Source organism: Asterias rubens, chromosome 8 (genome assembly GCF_902459465.1).
Source record: "Asterias rubens chromosome 8, eAstRub1.3, whole genome shotgun sequence".
NCBI lineage: Eukaryota > Metazoa > Echinodermata > Asteroidea > Forcipulatida > Asteriidae > Asterias > Asterias rubens.
In genome coordinates, this window is record NC_047069.1 from 10,785,086 (window position 1) to 10,809,549 (window position 24,464).

The 24,464-nt window shown below is 38.1% G+C and overlaps 1 protein-coding gene across 1 annotated transcript; it reads right to left on the bottom strand.

Moving 5' to 3' along the window:
• Positions 1-226: 226 nt before the first annotated feature.
• LOC117293825 (myotubularin-related protein 8-like) lies at positions 227-24,434 on the bottom strand. The gene is made up of 15 exons (XM_033776279.1): positions 24,345-24,434; positions 21,568-21,684; positions 16,423-16,585; positions 14,336-14,493; positions 13,398-13,526; positions 12,855-12,989; positions 11,493-11,625; positions 10,641-10,750; positions 9,501-9,626; positions 8,363-8,412; positions 6,660-6,860; positions 4,931-5,065; positions 3,656-3,782; positions 2,281-2,676; positions 227-1,565 (listed from the first exon to the last, which is right to left on the bottom strand). Exons 1-15 carry the CDS (start codon positions 24,366-24,368, stop codon positions 1,329-1,331), a joined length of 2,241 nt encoding a protein of 746 aa, XP_033632170.1. The 5' UTR covers positions 24,369-24,434; the 3' UTR covers positions 227-1,328.
• Positions 24,435-24,464: the final 30 nt, after the last annotated feature.

Sequence of the window (24,464 nt, forward strand, 5' to 3'; positions counted from 1 at the left end):
TATCACTCATTGTATAATTTGGTTTGGGGTAACACCATAGACTGGCTAGATTAAGTTCTTTTGAGAACTTGTCTTGCTTTATTCTACTACTGCGGAGTAGATTTTTGTTGACATTTTGGAGACTTTCCAGTTAGCAGGACAGTTCTTTTCAGAACTGAGAAGTTTCCCGAATTCCCCAAAATCTACTCCGCAATAGTACAATACATGGTAAGACAACAAGTTCTCAAAAGAACATAATCTACCCAAAAAGTGGTGTTACCGCAAACCAAATACACATTGATACCTCACCATGCAATGTCTACAATCCCCTTTTCCATTCATTGCTATAAATCCAGCAAAATATATTGCTTATTTGTGCATTGCTAAGCAAAAGTCAATTAGAGCAACTTAAATACAGTACAAAAAAACTTTTTTTATTATTTTTATTTATTGATTCATTTGTCTTTTTCTTGTTACTGATGATGGTCAGCAGGGCCTGACATTCACACAATTACAATTGAATGCTGCAATTGTTGTCTGAACTTATGGTCTGCCTGCCTTTCTATCATGTGAGAATTCCTTAAATTCTGCATAAAGTAACTACTACACCAATCGACTTGATACTATTTGACCGATTTCATGACTTTGCACTGAAGAAGCAGGTTTACCGATTATCTATCTACTCAGGTGACAATATGCATTAACTGGCAGTTGCCAAATAAGGGCATTGTCAGCAGGTTACTTGTTAGGATACTAAACCAAGCACTTATACACTTGCACATGCTTTAACTGGCAGTCTGTTTTTAAATACTACAAAGAAAAGCTAAGTATATCCATCTGCATCTGGCCTGTTTTCTGTTAAACAGTGCCAAGCAAAACATTCGAGTTTAGCAGATTCTACTGCATGAAGAAGCTACACGTGCCAGCTAAACTTTAAAAGAAAATATGTTGGATCTACCTTACAGTCAGTCTGCTTAATAGCTTAACAAAACCATGAGTTCAGTTTCTTCTGAGCAAAATCTGTGAAATGGGAGACTTTTGGGCGGTCCTTTTTAACAGTTCTCGCCAGTAGTGCCCAGCTTTAAACCTACGCGAGCAATACTGAGAATTTGCGCGCATGCTCAGAGCCACAAAAAAGGACTGTAAAGTCTAAGTCACACTACAGCTATAACGGAAACGATAACAAGCACGACGCAAAGAGAAAGCATCCTATTGGTCGAATGAGCGTGTGCGAATTCTGCGTGGAACAGTTCAACCAATAGAATGCGTTCTCTTGTTATCGCTGCAGTGTGACTCAGCCTTTATGTCTGACTCAAATGTCTCCCACTGGAGCTTGCTTGAAACCTCCTTCATTCGTGAATCTCATTAATTAGGTTATCCAACCTGGGTTCGAACATAGAGCCAGGAGATGGAGAGGATGCATGTGAGGTTGGAGATTGTGGTACTGGGTCCGATGATCCCAACTTGAGCTCTCTATAACACGGCCTGCAAACAGCCACGGGACGCTCATAGAAATGGCCTGGCAGGAACGTTTGCTTGTCAATACATCTGATACAGAATACTTCACCACACTTCCAGCAATGATACTGCAGATTATATAAGAACAAAATAATGAGACAATCAGGTAACGGTAAAATACAACAATGGCACAAGAACATTGCAAAAACAAAACACACAACAGCAACAAACAAAACAAAACAACTACACAGACAGACAGAGTTAAACATAAAATAGCCTCATTTAAAAAGTTTAATTACCAAGTTGGATGATTTGCAAACATTATACAAGCAAATCCTATACAGTCAAGTTACAACTTTTTGTTCTTGCATAGTCGCAGAATATATAATCATTCTGTGAAAAGTGGCTTTTCCATTTCACTCACTGAGTCTCAAGACTCATGAAATCGAAGAGTCCAGATTTCTGCAACAGTGCACTCAAATGCGTCCAATATTTGTATATCAATTCCCCAAGGCACTGGACACCTTTGCTAGTTGTCAAAGACCAGGGTATCCCAACATATGAGAGAATAATGAAAGAAAAAACACCCTTATTGCACAAATTTGTGTGCTTTCAGATGCCTAATGAAAGGCTATCAGGCCTGCCGTCTTTTAATATTTGAATGAGAAATTACCTCTTTCTCAAAAACTTTGTTACTTCTGAGGGAGCAGTTTCTCACAATGTTTTATACTATCAACAGCTCTCCATTGCTCGTTACCAAGTAAGGTTTTATGCTAACAATTATTTTGAGTAATTACTAATAGTGTCCAGTGCCGTTAACTAGAAGGTAAACTGTGTCCTCACCTTCCGACTGAAGTGATCAAAAGGAGTTGAGCACACACATTGACGTATATTCCTGAAGCCCCTCCAGTTGAGGCTGACTGACTCCACTGCCTCAGCAAGAAGCGACGCTGACATGATTTCTCCACTGTCTTCCCTCCTTATCACCAAGGGCTTACTCGAGGAGTTGAGGTCTCTGCCTTCTTGCCGGTGATCTTTCATTGCACTTTGATTATTTTCAAGAGTTTTGTTATCGGGCTGGTCTGTGGTGTCGATTTCCTTCTCAGACTCTTGAGAATCAGAACTGCTCTCGAGTGAATTGATTTCTGGTAATGACGAAGCTTTGCCATCCATTATGTCGGAGGCGTCATTCTCATCCTCATCTTTGATACCAAGCACCTCCTTTAAATTTATGACTTTCTAAATAATGAGAAACAAAAACTAAACAACTTGATCAGATCTATTTGACACAATATGTTTTTACACAGTGATTCAAAGAAAAGTCTCCTTGGAAGGTATGCATTGTGTGATCGATCTTTGAATTAATGGCAATAAAAACCTGAGTTTGATAGTATAGATGGATTGAAATAAGCGTCATCGACCACCATCTTTGATGTATCAACAAGGGGAAAGTGCACGCGCAGCGCGTACACGTGTGCACTTTTTCCTTGTAAATACATCAAAGACGGAGGTCGATGACGCGTATTGCAATCCATCTATAGAGCATTTTGAAAACATTTAACTTTGAAGTAATGTGGTTATGTAAACAAATAACAGTGTTTATGTCCCAAGTTTTAGACTGAGAGAGTTTTTCTATTGAGGATTGGATTATCCTTCCTGGGTAGACAACTTCTCTTCGTGTTTTTTTGGCGATATCTCAAAAACGAGACCACCTTTTGAAATGAAATTTTCAGTTTGACCCTAGCAGAGTCTGTCTCGAAGGCTAAATGACAACACAACAAACATGAACAGGTTAGTAAGTGTAACAGAAGCAGTGAAGTGGAAATTCATGAATAGAGAGAGATAGAGAGTCAGAAAGCACACAGAAATGAGAAAGGGGGTAAACAATGGACAGGGAGACAGGGGGGGGGCGGGGTAAGCAGTTTACAACATTCCATTTTCTCTGTTATTGTGTACATCTACATTCATATAGGACAATCAAACGATTTCCAACAAACAACAGTATAAAAGTCAAAATCGGCCCAACTTCATAGAGAAAAAATTGCTTTACAATTTTCTGCTAAGTACAGAAGTAGGGATGAGCAGGATACAAGTCACATTCTGTACTTGTTGAATGGTAGTTTGGTTGGTAACCTTATTCTGGTAAGCATATTTTCTTATGCTTATCTTTTTGCTGTGCTTAATCAGCTCTAGTCAAAATCTTGTTATTACAACTCACATCTTCAAGGAACTTGACGTGGTCAGACAGAGATGAGCTGTGGTCCTTCATGGCATTAAGGATATCAGCAATAGGCTCTCTTGGATGTACTCCATTGTCATAGCGATTGTACATACCTCTCCAAAACCTTAACATCAAAACAGAGTTAATGGATGATAAATTTGCATCAATTAAAAGTTTAAAACAACTGTATATCTGATATGTATATATGTATATGATATTCAACAATTTTTTTTGTGTGAAAATACAATGATCAACTAATGAGCATAAACACATATAAATCAAACTTTTGGATGTAATGTATTCTTTCTTCCAAAAAAATGTACACGAAGAGTAGGGCGACTAGTGATTGCTTGGTCGAGTCGCGACTACTGCTTTTCAACTACTCGGTTAAATAATAAAAATAATATTAACAACAAAGTCTTATATAGTGCACGTATCTACCAAACAAGGTACTGCAGTGATGAATTTTGAGACCCAATTAGTTAGCACCTTATAATGGTTTACAAGGTGCCACGCCTACTTCAAAAATAGCTGCGACTACCTGCTTGGTGAACCAATTGTGTTACTCAAGACTATTCACGACAACATAATTTACTTGCGAAACACAATCAGACATCACTGACACAATCCTTTAATCCATTCAGCATGAATTTTACTATATTGCGCTTGCAGCAAACAATATGCCACAATGCAACTTAGGAATTTAAAATTAGCCGCCACTACTGTCAAAGTCGTGACTGTTTGAGGGCATGACGACCAGTCGAGTAGTAAATTTTACCAGGCTTACTTGCTCTATGGTCACTAAGTGTCTTTCTTAGTTCATAGCTAGGACAATACGTACATGTACATGAACCCTGTGTAACTAAACATTGTGTTCAGTGGAAACTAAATATTATTATTGCTGTTGGAATAATAATTAAATTCTTACATATTACAATAACTGTATCAATGCGCTGTACATTAGTGCCCTGGTCGTAGGGCCAATAACACCCCTTTCAATGTTTCTCAGCCCCCTGCGGAGTATACAGCCCTGAGCTGCCGTGGCGCTCCGATGGCTTTTTCATACACAATATCAACCTCTACCCATTTATACACTGGGTGAAGAGAAGCAAGTATATTAAAGTATCTTGTGTCACGACCGGGATTCAAACCCACACTCGGGTGACTTAGCACCAGAACTTGACCATGACACTCTACTAAAAACAAAGGGAAGCATCAAGTTTTTTTTACACCACCGAGAAGGAAGTAAACCGAGAGTCTTGAAGATCTCACCTGAACATCTGTGGAGAGAGATTGGGCTTCAAGATGCCTCCAGTGGTTGGGGAATTGGACTTATAGAGAGGATTATAGTAATCTGCCATCCTACCCTGCATGTAAGCCCATAGGGAATATGTCCTATCTGTAATCCTGAAATATAAACATACAAACAATGGCATTAATGATAATGAAGGTTGATAGATAGATAGATAGATAGAAAGTTTAGTTTATTACTTTTAACCCTGTGGCTAATGGTCAAATTACAGTAAAAATTACAATCATAAAAAAAACATTCAAACTTTTTTACCAAAATAGTTTACATACAAAAAAATAGACAAAAGTTTAGCCAATGAAAGCTACATTAAAAGATTCAAATGATTTTTGGAGTTGAACAAAGAATTGACTAGAGTGGGATTCGAACCAACGACCTCCGGATTAACGTGCCGGCGCTCTACCAACTGAGCTATTTAGCCTTATATTGGCGGTGTCCCTATAGGGCTAAATAGCTCAGTTGGTAGAGCGCCGGCACGTTAATCCGGAGGTCGTTGGTTCGAATCCCACTCTAGTCAATTCTTTGTTCAACTCCAAAAATCATTTCAAAATTTACCCCTGTGTCAGTTTCCCCTGTGGTTTATATTGATATCTGAAACAAAAAGTCGCATCCCCTTCAGGTGATCCCCTGGCTGCCGCTTCCCAGGTTGTATCGTAATTTGGGTGTGATCCCTGGCTACATGGCAGTTAACGGTTGTTTGGCTTCTGACTGGCACCCCCGAACAAAGATATTGACAAAAAAGGGACACCGCCAATATAGGGCTAGATAGCTCAGTTGGTGGAACGCCGGCACGTTAATCCGGAGGTCGTTGGTTTTGAATCCCACTCTAGTCAATTCTTTGTTCAACTCCAAAAATCATTTCAAAATTTACCCAGTCAGTTTCCCTTGTGGTTTATATTGATAAAAGATCCAAAGTGACATAAATAAACAACTAACAAAACACAAAACCGAAAGCAACAACCTATATTAAACAAATTAAGGAATAGGACTGTTTCTGAAACGAGAGGTCCTGGTGCGCAGCTGGGAGACATTAATGCCACTACGCAGATTGTGAGAATGACTTTCATAATTCACAAGGTTTGATTCTCGTATCGTCACACTTCTCTGCTGTACAATGAGGCCTACGCTAAACATTACACTGTTGCCATGATGAAATCAAAATGATTTGCACATGGCAAAAGTGCAACAATTAAAATACACCGGTGACATACATGTTCCGACAAATTTAGTAAAAAAAGGCATTCAAAATGGTGACGTGGGAGATAATTGCCAAAGAGTCATGTTTTATGGTTAGCAATTTAAGCTGTGACACTCAATTTTCAATGACAAAAGCCTATTGATGATACCCGCATACAATTTTGTCCTTATTGTTACCATCCTTGGTGAATGGCGTTTATCACCTTTGATAAGAGTGTCAAACAACATCTTTTAGTTAAATCCGGGAATACTCCTAGCTCTAAGGAGAAAGTTCACATTGTTAGAAAAAAAAGAAAGAAAAAAAAACATTTTCAAAGTATCCACTAGATTAGATACAAAAACAATCATTATATAATTGTATTATTTGTTTAGGCACCCTTTGAGGAAATTGTGGGCATGGAGCCTTTGCTGCTTCCTTGAAGTATCAGACCTGAGGGTTGCTGTTTATAACTTTATTTATTGTTTCAAAAAAGTTTGCATTTATGTTTGTATCACCTGTTATCAACTCGACTCTTCTCACAGTTGCCAAGGAAATTGCCAAATTGGCACGAGAAGACATGATCATGGAGCTCCAAGAGGAATCTTTCATTGAACTGGAATGCACAGGGGAACTGCTGCGTCAGTTGCCACACACAGTCAATGAACTGGGTGAAGACTGGGGAGAACTCACGAGATTCATACGCAACCAAGCCACACCTGCAGGAAAAATAAGATTATTCTATTACAAAGAGTAACTGAAAGAGAACAGGTGATGGCGCAGACTCCAGGATTGCCCACTCCCCCCCCCCCCATTACAATTTGAGGATGAGACGGCCACGAACGCAAGTCTTTGCCAAATGATGATGATGATGAAAAGAGTAACTCAGTATAATGGGTCTTGTTTTAAACTTTGATAGCTTGAATACTTAAAACACTAATTACTGCCACCTGGGACAAGCATTACACATTGGGACATGACTCATGCTATAATGTATCTTTTCTTTAGTTTTAAATAACCACGGCCCAATTTCATAGAGCTGCTTAAGCAGAAATTAGCAGGATACCAGTCACAAATTGTACTTGTCATTTACGGCTGGTAACCTTATTCTGGTAATTTTGTTATGCTTAGCAATTCTTGTGCTTAAGCAGCTCTATGAAATTGGGACCATATCTGGGGGGTGTGGAGGCAGTTCCACTGTGGAAATAATTTGAATTTCTGGCACATGGTGCTTCAACTTCTTAAAACATAAAAAAACTGCCCTAGGGAAATTTTGAATCCCATGTGATGACAATATTAGTATCCAACTCAATAAAATAAACAAACAGCAATTCACAGCTCACAGTAGATGGAGTCAATTGGAAGAGAGTATTTTTCATCATTTTGAGTTGATGACATCATAGAGCAAGGATGACACAAAGACAATGCAGACTTTATGATAAGTGTTAATGTCTCTTGAGTCAGCTCATGTTAACCCAAGTGGAAATCTACTGAGAAAAGAATTTAAATTACTGCCAGATGGTGCTTCAACTGCCTAAAACATAAAACATATGCTCTTGGGGAAGTTGCGATTCCCTTGTGATGAAACTGATGGGCACATACTGTATCCAACTTGATTAAACAAACAAACGAACGTCAAGTACTATTAAATTCAGAGGTGTTACCAGAAACAGATGTCAGAGACACGAGGGCCCAATTTCATGAAGCCTGAAAGCACAAAAACTTGCTACGCACAGACAAACTATTGCTTAGTAGAAACTGGTTTTACCAGCCAAAAGTGCATAAAGTTTACATTGATGTGACTGGTGCCCCACTCATATTTTGCTGAGAGCATGGAAATTTGCTATTAAGCAGTATTTTCTGCTTAACAGCTTTATGAAATTTGACCCAGGGCCCAGTTTCATAAATCTAGTTACCGATAAGCAAATATTTGTGCTTACTGTGGCAGAAAAATGTATGCAAGCACAAACGTATTTCACCATGATTTCTTAAGGCTTGCATGCCCGTTCACCACGGATTTGCTTTGTTACGTCAGTCTTGTGCTTACCACAGAATGGCCTGCATTTACCCTTGCTTACGGTAAACAGCTTTATGAAACAAAAATTCTGCTAAGGGCTGCTCCCTAAGCATAAAAGCATTTGCTGACATGTTTTATGAAATTGGGCCCTGGTAATTTTGTACATAATTCAGACCAGTTTGGAGTTTGCCTTAAGTTGCTTACCTGTCCAGAAACTTGTGCCCAAAAGCCAGCCACTCCTTCTCAATTAACACCTGAAAGAAGCCAATGGTTTTACATTTCCACATTAAAATAGTTATACTATTATACATAAATATATCAAACTATGGGTTTTCCCGGCAAAACAAAAATCATTCATGTGGACTTCTTCTGTTCTCAGGTCCACACTTTGTATGAGCAATAAAACACACACACACAGATTGTCAAGACAAACACTATATGCCCCTTCGGCTTGTTTCGCCAGTGGGGCATATTATTTTGCTTTTCCGGCGAGGCACAATAAACAAAAATTATTTTAGCATGTAAAAACGTGTTAACCAGTTATACCATAACTGGCTAATACATGGTTTTTACATGCTAAAACTGAGACAAACATTAATTTTGTGACATTGTTTTACTCATTTCTCAAAAACTATAGCACCTCAGAAAGCAATATTTTAAGGGAAGCTTTCTAATATCATTATCTTCAAACTGTGTAAGTATAATGTAAATCTGGACATTGTGTTTTGTGTTAGAAAAAAGTACCCAGACCTTTTAAATATAATTGGAAAAAAAAAGACTGAAACGAACCTGAAAGAGAAGAGTGAAATCATGCTTTCACAAAAAAACGAAATTGAATGCAAAAGTAGCTAAAAAGAACCCTGGTTTGAATGAATTACGGGAAACACGGATGCACTTGAATGCGTGTTAATGAAACTGAATTTATTTTGGCTGAAAACCTTCATTTTTTTAAACAATGAGTCAAATTTAAACAGGAAGTACATTTTATGTGGCACCTGAGTCATATATTTTTTAGTTTACAAACAAACAAAAACCCATTGTGCAACAGGTTTCTTGACAATCATCAAGCATAATTGTTAGATAATGGGTGAGTTCGATTAGCTTCCCATGGTCGACCCCGGTCTGCCCACGGTACATTAATAGGTTTGACGTCATTCCAGGGGCTCACCCGGGTCAGCCCCAAGTGCCCTGCTTGTGGTACAGGTGACTTGGGGCTGGCCCGAGGTGCATGATGTCACCCCCAGGGGCTGAGTGATCGTTCGTTTAGCTCTTGTCAGGGGCTCACCCGAATGAACACCGCGGGGTCGACACAGGGAAGCTAATCGAAAGCACCCATTCTTACCTGAAAGCCCTGTATAGTTCTGTAGTATGAATCAAGTACTAAACTAGCGAGAGAACATGTTTGTGCCGTCCGATCCCAACCATCAGAGCAATGTACCAACACGCTAATTCCTTCTTCAGACACAGCCTGTAAAATACAAAGAAATTGTTCATTATTTCTTTGCCTTTTTTTCTCAGTTAAACTGAAACTAAAAGAAAAAAACCTGGGAACTGCCAACTGCAATCTTGTAAAAACATAAGAGCATAAAATGGTGATGATTTTGTTGATGTTGTTAGATAAGTCACACCCGTTTCAGACAGGCGCACCAGAGTCGTGCCTAACTAAATTCTGAATAAAGTACATGAAAGCTTGACGCTAGAAGTCAAAAGTTTTGCTGTTGCAGTGTTTTGGAACGACTAGAGTCGCTCTTAATCTATTTGTTTTGGCGTGACTCTGGCGGGTGTAACACTGGCTACCTAACATATGATACTAGTCTTAGCAGAGTCTTACAGCAGACTGTGTGTTCAATAGACCCCTTGCATACGTACGATGTCCAAAGCCTAAAACAGCACCCTTACTGAGACCAATAAAGGCATAGCATTCGCTGAGCGTTGTGCGCAGCATGTGCACGATTCCATTGTTTGACCAATGCAAGGGGATCTATAGCACATTATCTCAAGCATTCAAACATCACATTATTAATTAAAAAACCAAATGTTCAATCATTACTTAAAGTGCAATACGACAAAGCAAACTTTTGTTTAATGAAATGATGAAGGTCAAAGTAACTAGACGTCCCTGAAATAAAACATGATATGAAAGTGACTAACATTTCCAGTGGTTACTAAAAACAAAACCAAAAAGAATACTTTACACAGAACAAAAATAACACATCCTCAATGATGTTCAAAATGAAAATATTTATATAAATTAATGAACAAGGAAAATGTTTAAACCTAAAGTAACAGCCACCTAAGACACTCTATGTGGTTTGATCGTTAGCATATTGCGCCACATTACCTTGTAGACCATTACATGGTGCTTTAGAGGAATAGGTCTCATACTTCAAAACATAGCTCCACATACCTTGCAGGACAAATGCACCCCTAGGGATGTAATAAAGTGCTTTATAAGAGCCTTGTATTATTATTATTAAAGTACCTTAGAGATGAAAATTGATGTATCCATAATGGCTTTAATATGTCTTAACCAGCCACTGTTTTCCAAACCACTCAGGAAGGCTTCCATGGAGGGATTCTTTAACTCACACACTACACAAGAAAAAAAACATGTATTGATCATTATTATCAGGTTTAAATTTGCTGAACTTCAAGCGCAAGCTTAAAAAATAATAGCGCTTAGAAGCATGTTGTGTTTTCATAAATTTAATCAAGCAATGTGAGACTGAAGGAGTGAAAAGGCCTGTATGCTTCATTTTTGAAAGGGCAAGGACACCAAGGCATTTCTGCTCGGTAAAGGGCACCCTATGAGGAAATTTTTATTTTCTACTGGAGCAAGGACACCAAGGCAATGACCAGGGGGCATGGAGGCAATCGCCTTCATTGCCGGCATGAAGTATCAGGCCTGAGTTAACAGTCTGGAACCATTTAAGTGTAATTGTACAATCACTATTTAAACACACAGTGAGGCCGTGTCCGAAACGGCGACTTCGGCTACAGCTACGGCTAGAGTCTGCTATTCTTCAACACTGGTAGAGGCGCTGATCTAGACGTAGCTGTAAGTCGTCGTTTCGGACACGGCCTTAATCAGACGAGGACAATCAAAATATGAATTGAATCAACACTTGGGTATTGAAAGGGCATACCTGGAATTACACGCAGGCCACGGAGGTCATGGCCTCAGCTGCCCCTGGCCTTTGTGCCCCTTCAAAGGTTTCCCATTGCCTTTAAGAATTTCCAATGGAAGTGCCCTTTACAAAATGAAAATGGCTTGCCATTTAAAGGATGTTATTCCGGGCCTGAAAGGGGAAAAACCACATTATTGTAAGCTCACCTTCAATCAGTTTTTGTAAACTGTTCCTCATCACGTGGATATTTTCAATACCCAGAAACTTAAACTTGATGTTGGCATAGAAATCCGTGTTTTCATAACCTTTTCCTGAGGCTTTGTTCACCATGGCATTTATCTACATAATAATAATATATAAATGAAAGCTGTCAGCGCTTGGGATTTAAAGGCACTGTTGATAGTTACACAAAATGATTATTAGCCTAACAATTTACTTGATTATGAGCAATGGAGAGCTGTTGATAGTATAAAACATTGTGAGAAACGGCCCCCATCTGAAGTAACGTAGTTTTTGAGAAAGAGGTAATTTCTCACTCAAATAATACAAGATTTTTATTAGACATCTGTAAGCACACAAATTTGTGTAACAAGGGTGTTTTTCTTTCATTATTCTCTTGCAACTTAACTAATAATAACCAATTGAGTCTAAATATATTTTACAGATTTTTAAATTTATGCATATATGTTGGGATACACCAAGTGAGAATACTGGTCTTTGTGCCTTTAACTCATCAGCAATACTACATTGTGGCATTGTCAGAATGTTGTTCATAACACTATTGACTCATAAACCTAGAAATGCATGATTTAGGAAAACAAACTGGTTTTTTTTGCTGCTGTTGACAAAGAACTTCCTGAACCATTAACTCTAGGAACAACCTCCAGCTGTCAACCATTATTCAATCCTGTCCAACAACATTTAAAGCTGCTGTGCTCAATGAAAAGTCTTTCCTTCCTTAAAGGGTATATGTACTTTTTCCTAACAAAAAACACAATGATTCGGGTACTTTTTCAAAATGTCCATAGATTTGCATTAAACTTACAGGGTTTGAAGATAATGATAGTGGAAAGCTTCCCTTCAAATACATTACTAACTGAGGTTGTGTAGTTTTTGAGAAATTAGTAAAACAAGTCACAAAATAATTTTCGTCTCAGAAGGCGAAAATTATTTTAGCATGTAAAATCCCATGAACCAGTTATGATATTGAACCAAAACCATAGCATAACTGGTTAATACGATTTTACATGCTAAACTGAGACGAAAATTATTTGTTTTACTCATTTCTCAAAAACTACAGCACCTCAGTAAGTAACATTTCAAGGGAAGCTTTCTACTATCATAATCTTCAAACTGTGTAAGTTTAATGTAAATCTGTAGACATTGTGTTTTGTGTTAGGAAAAAGTACATACATTATACCCTTTAAGTCCACCCTCTGCCACCTCCTTCATGGAGTATTTTAGAGGAAAACCAACCAAGAGTTGTTCAGATTTATTGGTCTTAATTGCCAGGGTTGTACAAAATGAAAAAATAAGACTCATGAACCAATATAGACTGTTTTCCCTACCTTTGGCCGTGTGTCTACAATATACATGAAAGTGCTTCTGGGGTTGGTGTTGAGGATAGCCTGGAGCATCTGTTCATCCTCAAGGCAGCGTGCACTGAACCCTGCCAAAGGCTGGCTACACCGGGACATAGATGCCTGGAAGTTAAAACAGAAAGAAACTGCTTAGTTTTTGTGATAAGAATAACTTTAGAGAACTTAAGACACCAAACTTCAAGTTCACTTGATCCTTAATCATTATTGCTTCATCCTTCCGATGAGATGTAAAGCCCTAATTCCCTGTGCATTTTGTATAAATGCAGGTAAAAGAGCTCAGTTTGAGGAAGAGCTTTGTCGTGGTCTTTACAGCAGTGGCTGCTGAATCTTGTAAACCCTTTTTAAAAAGGTACTACATAAATTGGTGATATAATTCAAAATTGTCAAAAACTGTCTTAGAATGTTTGTCTTAGAACTGCAGGAATAAATTATACAATTGTATAGGTTAAGAATAGTATAGGTTAGTGAATTTTGAATTTTATAACTTGAACTATAATTTGTTGAAAGTACCTTGTTATCTTTGTGAAGGTAGGAAAGCACTGGTAACCTGCCTCTACTGCGGAACCGTGCACTGCCAACCAACACCGGTGTGCTTGCTGTAACTGGAACATGCATAATCTTCGGGTATGTGTCACAAATCTGTGTGGAAATAATTATGTAGATCACTCACATTGAAACATGTGTATTAATGACAGCCATATTACGTACAAACATATTTTTTGCTATTAGCAATTGGTGTCATTGCAGATAGTGCTTGGTGAATGGCAGACTAAGGAATACCCCCCCCCATCACCACCCAGCCCAATGCATGATACAGCAGTGTCCAAAATAAGTTTCTAGACATACAAACAGCCACATCACGTACAAACATCTGTTTTGGCTATTAGCAATTGGTGTAATTGCAGAGTGTACTTGGTGAATGGCACACTAAGGAATCCCCCCCACACCCCACCCAAATACAGAGCAGAGTCCAAAATAAGTTTCTAGACATACATGTACAAAAGGGACACATTTACAAAACTACTTTCTCTTACATGTATATAATGCATTTCCATTTTCCTAACTCATCTTTGCAAAACCTTCATGCTTGACTGTGTTTGATGGGATATCCCAAACTGTACACACACCCCAATACATAGCAGTGTTCAAAATAAGTTTTTAGACATGCAAAAGTTTTGCATACAAAACTACTTTCTCTTATCCATTTCTCATATGCAAGCTAACGCATCTTTGCAAAACCTTCATGCTTGACTGTATTTGACGGGATATCCCCAACTGTACACGACTCTAAGGACACATCCACTGAGCTGATGACAACTCCCAAGGCTTTTATTAGCAAATCTAATACGATGCAATTTAGTTGAGAACCGAAGCATGAGATCCCAGTCAGCCAGCAATTAGACCCACTGTTCCTTATTATTTACTTATTAAACATATTGTAATTATACCTCATAGTTCTTGTTGATGGATGTAGTGCACCAGTAGGTATTAGGGACTCCCATGCGTGCATACTCAGCAGACAGATCAAACGGATCCCATCCGGCTGACAAACCTGACTGAAAGCTGGCTGATTTATAGTGAAATGCGTACACTTCATCTAGTGTTGCTGTGGGAGGAGCAGGAAGGATTATTATTGACTAATACTTATTGATTGGCAGCATATTGCGCCACAGCATCTTGTAAACCATTATGGTGCTAGGTAAAAGGAGTAGGTCTCATTATTCAAATGTGGTCCCACATACCCTGGGAACACTGTATGTTACAGTGCCAGGAGCAGAATAAGTGATGAATATGTGCGCTATATATATGGGTATGTTCAGACAGCGTACTAAGTTAGACCCGAACCGGTTTAACTTTTACGAGCAGCAGGGGGTAATTGTAAAAATAAAACCCCTTTGCGTTCAGACAGCACTGAGTTAAACCCGATCCGGTTTATCTTTGGTTTTAAGAGGTCAAAGAAAACGCGACCCCGTTACTCTAACATCCTGTTTATTGTCCTGTTCATTGGTCACCGTGTGTTTACGTAATGATTACGGGGGTGATCAATGGGTCGCCTGTTGCGAGTTAAACCGGATGTGGTCTTTTTTATTCTGTCCACACACAGTGTTAAAAGATAAACCCGAAGCGGTCTAAAGATAAACCCCCTCCCTGGACGGTTTATCTTTTGTGGGTTGAACTCAATTCGGACTAACTTTAGATCCGTTCAGACACACTGAGTTGAACTCGATCGAGTTGAACCATGAGTTAAACCAACTTTAGTACCATGTCTGAACGCACCCATTGTAACATGTAGCGCACATATAATAACCCACAACACCTTGTAAACCAATATGGTGCTATAAAAGGAATAGGTCTCATAATTTAAACGTATTCCCACACGACTTGCAGGAAATACTGTATGTTACAGTGCCAGGAGCATCATTAAGTGATGGATATGTGCGCTATATATGTAACATGTAACGCACATAAAATAACCCACAACACCTTGTAAACCAATATGGTGCTATAAAAGGAATAGGTCTCATAATTTAAACGTATTTCCACACGACTTGCAGGAAATACTGTATGTTACAGTGCCAGGAGCATCATTAAGTGATGGATATGCGTGCTATATAACATTTAAAGTACGTAAAATAACCAGAAAGTGAATGGGTTCGCCCCGGTGTTCCTGGCTTGATTGGCAGCATATTACGCCACAACACCTTGTTAACCATTACATGGTGCTATAAAAGGAATAGGTCTCATAATTTAAATGTAGTCCCACACGCCTTGCAGGAAATACTGTATGTTACAGTGCCAGGAGCATCATTAAGTGATGGATATGCGTGCTATATAACATTTAAAGTACGTAAAATAACCCAGTGCACTTATCAAAAAGAGACTGGGTTTGCCCCGGTGTTCCTGGTTTGATTGGCAGCATATTGCGCCACAGCACCTTGTTAACCATTACATGGTGCTATGTAAAAGGATTAGGTCTCATTATCCAAGCATATAGTCCCACATACCTTGCAGGAAATACTGTATGTGACAGCGCTAGGAGTGCACTGAGCGATGTGCACGCTATAAGAAGCCACTATTATTGGAAGTATTATCAGTTTTTGCTGAATGTAAAAATATGTTTGGTTCACATTGTTAAACATGATATTATTTGGTCAGCAATATTCAATAATTTTACTCATTCAGTAAAGAAAGTAAAGCCTAAGTAGAGATTAAGTTCAACAATAATTTAACTGTCACTAACCATTTTTATAACAAAGTGTTAGGTTGAGACACTAAAGCATTTTCTCCTTGGTAAAGGGCACCCTATGAGGAAATTGTAAATTTCTAACGGAGCAATTCAAGGGCACCAAGGCAATGACCAAGGGCACCGAGGCAATGACCAGGGGGCATGTAGGCCATCGCATTTGTTGCCTCCGTGAAGTATCAGGCCTGAATAAGTGTTTATTAAAATACACCAACAAACAACACATTGTAACAATTAAGTATAAATGAAGTCAATTGATTTGATCTAGTCTTAAGTTATGATTTCAATTACCTGGTTTGGACAGTTTTTGCAGTGATTTGTAGAGTTCCTGGCAACTCTTGTCCCTTGGGATGACAAAAATGGCCGTCTGGAATGTCTTGCACCGGATTTGCAAGGGGGACCCCGATGTTGTCAATGGTAACTTCTCCACAGATGAAATGTGCATGTGCTGGATCTACAGAGATAAGAAAACATTGAAAATAAGTCATCCTCCATTAACATTTACTATCATTATCAGTGTTGTAGCCCCTGTGGGCAGTGCCTGTCGGTGCTGCCTAGAACAATCAAATTTCGCCCAGCACTCTGGGCAAGTACACTGTGCCACCCATCACAGATTTCCCCCACATTGCACTTCAGCAAGACGTGGCACTATATCTAAACAAGAATAATTTTGTTGAACTGCTCGCCCCTGCTTGGTGGAGTTAATTGGATTTAGAGCCCATCACTAGTGACGCCGGGGTGCGCTGACATTCATTGGGTTTTCAATCCCTACTTGATTGTGCAGGTTTTCCCTGGAATAATTTTCTGGGATTTTCCTCAGACTGAATCTTCCTTCTTTGTCTTCTCTTCATGGGGTTATTGGCTAGTAAAGTGAGAATTAAAATAGCGTAAATGCAATGAAACACAACCAACTTGAGTTCATCATCATCATCAACTTCTTCTTTTTCCATTTTGTAATTCTATTCTCCCATCTCAGTCGTTATTATTATCAGTCACAATGCGCCGTATTTTTTACCATGTGAGGGCGCTCTCAATTTAATAGCATTTTTATCACTTCCGGTGAGGTACATGCCATTTATCCTGCACAGTTTTAATAGGTGTTCTGTACTTGTGTTGCGTCATAGTTTCAGGTTGCTTTAGAGGTTGATTATAACGGCTCCTCTACAGGTCTTATTGTCCATGATGGATACGATGTATGTGTTCCAACTTCCTGGAAGTGATACAAAAATGTTTGAGAGCGCCCTCGCGCGGTCAAAAGTATGGCGCATTGTTCCAACTAATACATCGTTCTATGTGTGTACATTGTAATTCCTCACCCTGATGCAAGTAAATTTCAGTGCATTTATAAAATAAGCCTGCCCAATTATTCTTACGTTCTTCCTATTTACTTGTATTAGGGGCCCATCACAAAAACTTATATCAATCTTTGCAAGGAAGTACTTAAAAAAACAAAAACAATGTGCAATGAAGAAAATCATTTAAACTGTTCAACTGTACGTGTACCTGTACTGTACATTGTACAGGACTTCCATTTGTGCTGATATTTTAGAAGGTTTTACTCTTGAGTAAATACACTCTTGATATTTTAGTGCTTAATATTCCTATCCAATACATTTTGAACTTCAGTCAAGAAGGTCAAAGGCTTTACATTGTACATAAGCCACAGATAACTCTATTAATCCAATAGACAGGGCAGCTAGTAACCACAGCTGATGCAAGTCACTCCTATATTCAGCCCTAGAGCTTCTGATGAAGAATATTTGCCCTGTCAGAATATTTGTCCAGTTTCTTCACAAAATTCTGCTTTTTCTGTACACGTATCACACATGTACTTACAAAATAAAGATAAATTTATCTTTATTGTTATCCTTTGTTTTTTTATTTCACTGCTTCATTTTTTCAATCTCAACATGTACAGTACACGTTATACCAGACAAAATTACTTTAAAATGCATTGAAGAAGCTGTATAAACATTTACCCAAGCTACTCTAATCAAACTGTAATCTTTGAAACTAAAGCTAAAAATCGAAATTCCAGCCATTCTGCTGAGATCGTTCTCAAGCTGGCATTTATTATAAATGCATTTACAAATGTACACTCACGTCGTCGGAGTGGCACTATGGTATGACCGCCAAAAGGGTTGTGAGTGGTAAACAGTTAATGGATTGTCAGATTTAATCCATTTATTTGAATGTCCACTGATCATCCACTGCATGTACAGAGCTTTCTGCTTGTGGCGTTGTACACAGGAAAAAGCTATTATGATTCAGCTATCACAAGATACACAATGTATAGCTATGGTTCGCTTACCGTATGCAATACAGTATACCATAGAGGTCTACAAATGATATTCACTGTATTAGACCTTAGAGAATGTTATTGACATTATGTGCAGAACATATAGCCTTCTCAAAATTATGTATTGAAAAATTGTAATCAAAACAGTGTTTCATTTCACCTTTTGGGAATCGATTTTATTTTGTTTAGAGTAATACAATTTGTGATTTAAAGGCAGGACACTATTGGTAATTACTCAAAATAATTATTAGCATAAAACCTTATTTGATAACGAGTAATGGGGAGCTGTTGATAGTATAAAACTCTGTGAGAAATGGCTCCCTCTGAAGTAACAAAGTTTTTCGAAAAAGAATTAATTTTCTACGAATTTGATTTCGAGACCTCAGATTTAGAATTTAAGGTCCCCAAATCAAGCATCTGAAAGCACACAACTTCATGTGACATAGGTGATTTTTTCTTTCGTTATTATCTCGCAACTTCGACGACCAATTGAGTTCAAATTTTCACAGGTTTTATATTTTGTGCATAGTATGTTGAGATACACCAAGTGAGAAGACTGGTCTTTGACAATTACCAATAGTGTCCAGTGTCTTTAAGAATGACTATTTTCTCCTGCAGTTAGTGCAGATAGGGCCTATGTAGCCTACACCAATTTGTACACAATGCAAATGAAGAAATTGTAGAAATTTACTTTTACTAAAAAAAAAATCATTTTGGAATAAAAGCCTACTGAGGTTTTCTGTTGTAACATTTGACTTGTACTGAGGTTTTCTCTTGTAACATTTGACTTGTACAGCAATAATTTAAGATGAAATTTCAGCTCTGCCATTTTTATGTTTATTTCTTATATTACTCTGTCTAAAAAAAGATTCAATACAATGATTCTTTCAACAATGAAGTGTGAACTCTGGTGTTTGTATTTAAAACCTGAGGGGAAACTAATGACTGTGGTCTCAAACTAATTACAAGTGTGAGCCATACCTTTCAACATGGGTGCTTTACAAATTTAGAGCATTATATACTAAAGAACAAGTCACACTGCAGCCATAACGAAAACGATAACAATCACCACGCAAAGAGAACGCATTATATTGGTTAATGAGCGTAGTGTGCGTATTCTGCAGGGAGCAATTCAACAAAAAGGTGATGCTAGTTGTTGTGTCTCTCATCACTTTCTAGTGAGTGAGGCATAGTCCAATAACCATTATCTCCTTTCTTTTCTTCTTGTTTTTTTTTTTATCGTGGAATGGTCTGTTGAAACAAGCTCTTAGCTATCCCTATGGGATATTATGCTTGTCTTTTCAGGGGGCACTCCTTAAAAAAAAAAATTAAACAAGATAATAGAATTTGTTCTCTTTGCGCCGTGATCTTTATAGTTTCCTTATCGCTGCAGAGTGATTGGGCCTTAACTTGAATTTCCAGTACTTTATCAAGGCCTAATGCATTGGGGACTACCTACCTACCTACATGTTGCAGGCAACTTGGTTGCAGGTGCAGGCAACTTGGTTGCAGGTGCAGGCAAGTTTAATTTTGATGCCAGTGCTTTATGTGATGATTGAGTGTCCTTTGAGTTAATAACAAGTATCAGAGACAAAACAAATGGAGGTGTACTCTACAGGACGGGGCCTGTTTTCGTAGAGCTGCTTAGCACAAAAAAATCGCTTAGCATGAAATTTTTGCCCTGATAAAAACATGATTACCAACCAAATTTCCACATGATTTTCAGGATAAGCAAACAACGGCTGAATAAGCAAAACTGTATGCAATAAATGGAAATTTGGGTGGTAATAGGGGAATAAAAGGGTAGCGACGAGTTGTTGAACGGCCAATTAAAACCGGCAACGACCCTGCAAGGTTTTAAACGTACGTTTAAGAACGAGTCACTACTCTTTTATTAAAAAAAAACACTTTGACAGTTAAAAATTCGAGGTTTGAAATATTAAAAAAAAAAACTTTGTGAAGAGTTTGTTGCGCGTGGGTTGTGTGTACGCGCGCGCTTAGTAATAGATTACGCGCGCGCGCTTAGAAATAGAGTACGTGCTGTTACTTATAGCTATGAATTGCGTTTCGCGTGATAATCTTGCATGCTTGACACGCGGAAGCCACCCAGTTATAAACAGCTCTGGCTGGTCATTATCAACCGTTTAAACACCCCCACATGACGTGCTCTCCACCAATAGGAGTAGAAAAACTGTCTGGGGTATTTATGAATCCTGTTTTTATCAAGGAAGAAATTTCATGCTGAGCAAATTTTTGTGCTTAGCAGCTCTATGAAATTGGGCCCTGGTCAGTCCTGGTAAATGAGTTTGTTGAAAAGGTCAAATGATGATGTCCACAGTAACAATTTAAAACAATATTTTGTGCATTTCCATCATGTAGCAAACGTACACTGTGTATAAATAAAAAAGCATTATGCCATCAAGTGAACTGCACGGGATTGTTTCATATGAATGTACACGTAACACATGTACACAAACATCAGAGAACACTCGGTCTTAAATGCATGTTTAGTTGTATCAATTTAATGTAGGTACAGCTAGCATTTAATATTTGTGTGTCTGCACTACCAATACTAACATATTATGAGGATTCACACAAAATTCAACCCTTAATGACACTGCGCACCTTTGGTAAATGTCAAAGACCAGTATGCACAAAATAACGACCATGTGAAAATTTGAACTCAATTGGTCGTCGAAGTTGCGAGATAATAATGAAAGAAAAAACACCCTTGTCACACGAAGTTGTGTGCTTTCAGATGCTTGATTTCGAGACCTCAAAATTTCAAGGTGGAAACGGTCATGCCTCTCAGCCGTCCTTTTCTATTGTTCTCATCGCTGAGAACAATAGAAGAGGAACGAGTGAGTGGGACGCCTGCTATCATCTCAAAAGTCTCCCATTGTAGGGTAATTTTATTTCTTAAATGACTGTCAGAAATGTTGTATGCGTTACACTCTCGATGCTAATGTTAGTACCTTCCATTATGCATAATTTGTCTTGTAGAAACTTTCATTAACATACTCATTTGAATACTTGTACACATTGCCCTCTCCAAATACAACATGTAGGCTACACTTTAGGGTGCTGTGGTGCAATAAGGGTCTTATTATCAAGGGTTAATTGATTGATATATTTACCCATGTTTCTCGTTTGCCAGTTGGATCCACGAAGATGAGATGGGTAGCAGTTAAGTACAGGTTCCCCACTGCTGGCTTGCGGGTATTAAACCGATCAAGCAATCGCACATTCTCTATCTGTAAATACAACAAACAAAAAAATTTAAGCAAATTCATTTTTGATTTTGACACATACACCGATGTGTGTTAGTACTAAGCAGACATGAACAAAATAGAATAATAAAATATAATTTGAAGCCGCCTCGTTGGCGTAGACGTTGTTGTTTAATAAATTAGTTTGTGTAAACTCAGTTTGTAAATGAAAGCAGAGGGCGTAAGTTCATAGAAACTACCCAACTTGGTACAACAGCGCATGCGCAAACAAGAACAACCCGATCAGCACCCGCCAAGACGCCATTGGATATGCGCTGTTCCAATAATTGATTTCACCATTGCTGATTTGTTTTACGTTTTTCGTTAAATATTTCTTATTCTTGGTCAATAAGAACATTTTTTAATAACAATATAGCTGCACAACTTGCTGAAAGTCTAAATTGGCAGGCAAGTGCAGTTTTCCGGCAGAAAACAACGTACAACGCTCAGCATGCTAGGCGGTAAATGCACCCCAGTCGCGCCATATTCGCCACAAGTGTTTGTGTACTAAAGTGTCAAGGAATGTTGGAGTCATGAGCAGACTAAAATGGTTTTTACCCAAACACATTTTGGTAACCCTTTATAACTCCTTTGTTCTTCCTTATTTTAATTACGCTTCTCTTGCCTGGGGTTCGTCTACATCAGGTTGCAATAAATTGTTTTTGTTACAGAAAAAAGCCAATCCGTATTATTCATGGTGCAGGTTATCTGGAACATACTTCCCCACTGTTTGCCACATCAAGTATCTTAAAACTTGGTGATATTCATTCTCTTAATTTAGCAAATTTTATGTTTAAACACTCTCGTAATTTGTTGCCACATAAACTTCAAGGCTTCTTTTTTGCTAGTGCTTCAGTTCACTCTCATCAGACCCGTGGTTTAGCCAAAGGGAATCTTTTTGTGAAACAAAGTAGACCAGAGTTTTTTAAAAAGAGTGTGTTTCATAAAGGGGTCCTTTACTGGAATAGCCCTAATGCAGATCTTAAACAGCCATTCAGTGTTTTTTCTTTTCGTAAAAAGCTTAAGAAGATTTTAATTGATTTATACACAACTTATTAATTATATATCTCTTTTATTTTTATACGCAACATTTTTTAGTAAATATTTTATCTATTGCCCAGTCTCACTCATGCATAATGTCCATGTCCCTTTTGTTTGTGAGTGTTTGTTTTTGTGTAAATAGTCCTTGTCTTTAGGGAAAAGGAAAAAAAAGCTTTTGCTTAGCTACATGTTAACGTCAAGCTATTTTCTTTTTATTGTACATTAACTGGATTAAGTTTTCCTTAGTACAAGTTATTATTGATGTTGACATGAAATAAATGTATCTGAAATGACAAAAAAAACACACAAAAAACATTCACTTTGTTTTGTTTCTGGTCATGAAAAGTACGAGTGTTTCAACTCAAAATTAGTTGGTTCAAGATAGGAAACCTTATCACATTTTTATGACTTAATATTGAACCTATTAATATGAAGAATTTTACCGAGTATTGATTTTCAAGAAATATCGGGTATTAATTACTAAAAACCGGACGGAGTTTTTTCACTCGACGAACTTTTCAAACTTTTACAATCGTAGAACAAAGATGGCGGCACAACCACATCGGACCAGCCCTTCGTGGAAAAGCTGGAATCCTCCACTTTCGAATGGGGGGTTTACCTTTAATTTTGGTTGGGAGGAACCATTCGAGATTGTAGTTTAAAACCGCACAACATTTTCCAGCCGCGACGCGGTGTGCTGCTCCCGCGGTCCATATTTCGGAAACTTCTACAAATTTAGGGAAATTAGGCATTTTCAATCTTTTATTAATCATACTCATTTATTTTCAAATCCAATAAAAAATATATAATTGTAAAGATAAATACTCTAATCTTTGTGAACACCCCCTCAGACTCAGAGTCAGATGTTTAGTTATTCATAAATAATGGGTTTGGTTTGGAGTAAATTGATGGCCACTGCATGCTGACAGACGTTTTTCAGGGATAACTTTCCGTATGGCGCCACCACCTTTTCACTTATTTTTACAAAAAGGGATATCTCATTGAGGTAAATTAGATACTATACTATTTCATATCGAATGAAAAAGTGGTGGCGCCATACGGAAACTTTTCCTTTTTTAGTAGACCTTTGACGTCCCTACTATACATCCATAGCCTAGGAGTAAATCATAGCGGAATAAACTAAGAACACATTCCTCCTTGGTTTAATAATTAAATGATTTCCTTCCTTCATGGTTACAGTTACACTGTTTGAAGTTGTACAGCTGTTGTAGTGTACGGATAACTTTCCGTATGGCGCCACCACTTTTTCACTCATTTTTACAAAAAGGGATATATCAATCATGTAAATTAGCTACTATATTATTTTATTTCGAATGAAAAAGTGGTGGCGCCATACGGAAACTTTTCCCTTACTAATACTAGCTATCTACTCTATCACTAGGCTAGGTGTGTGTGGTCATCAGGCGTAAAAAAAAAATACAAATCATGAAATGCCACAACAATTGGTTCATCATTTGTTGTTCACTCACTCAGTCAGTCATCAACAACAAAAGTATCGAATCTCCAAGCATGTGTTTTTTAAAACGTTATTGAAACTTCAGAGTAAATACTGCAACAAAACAAATGAAACGATTAAAGCGTACCTTGGGGGTGGTAATGTGTTCCATCTGGAATCTTTTTCGTTTTTCAGTCCGTCGGAAAATTGCTTCTGCTACAAAATTCGGCCTCCATGACCAGATGACACACTTCCGGTTCCGGGGTTA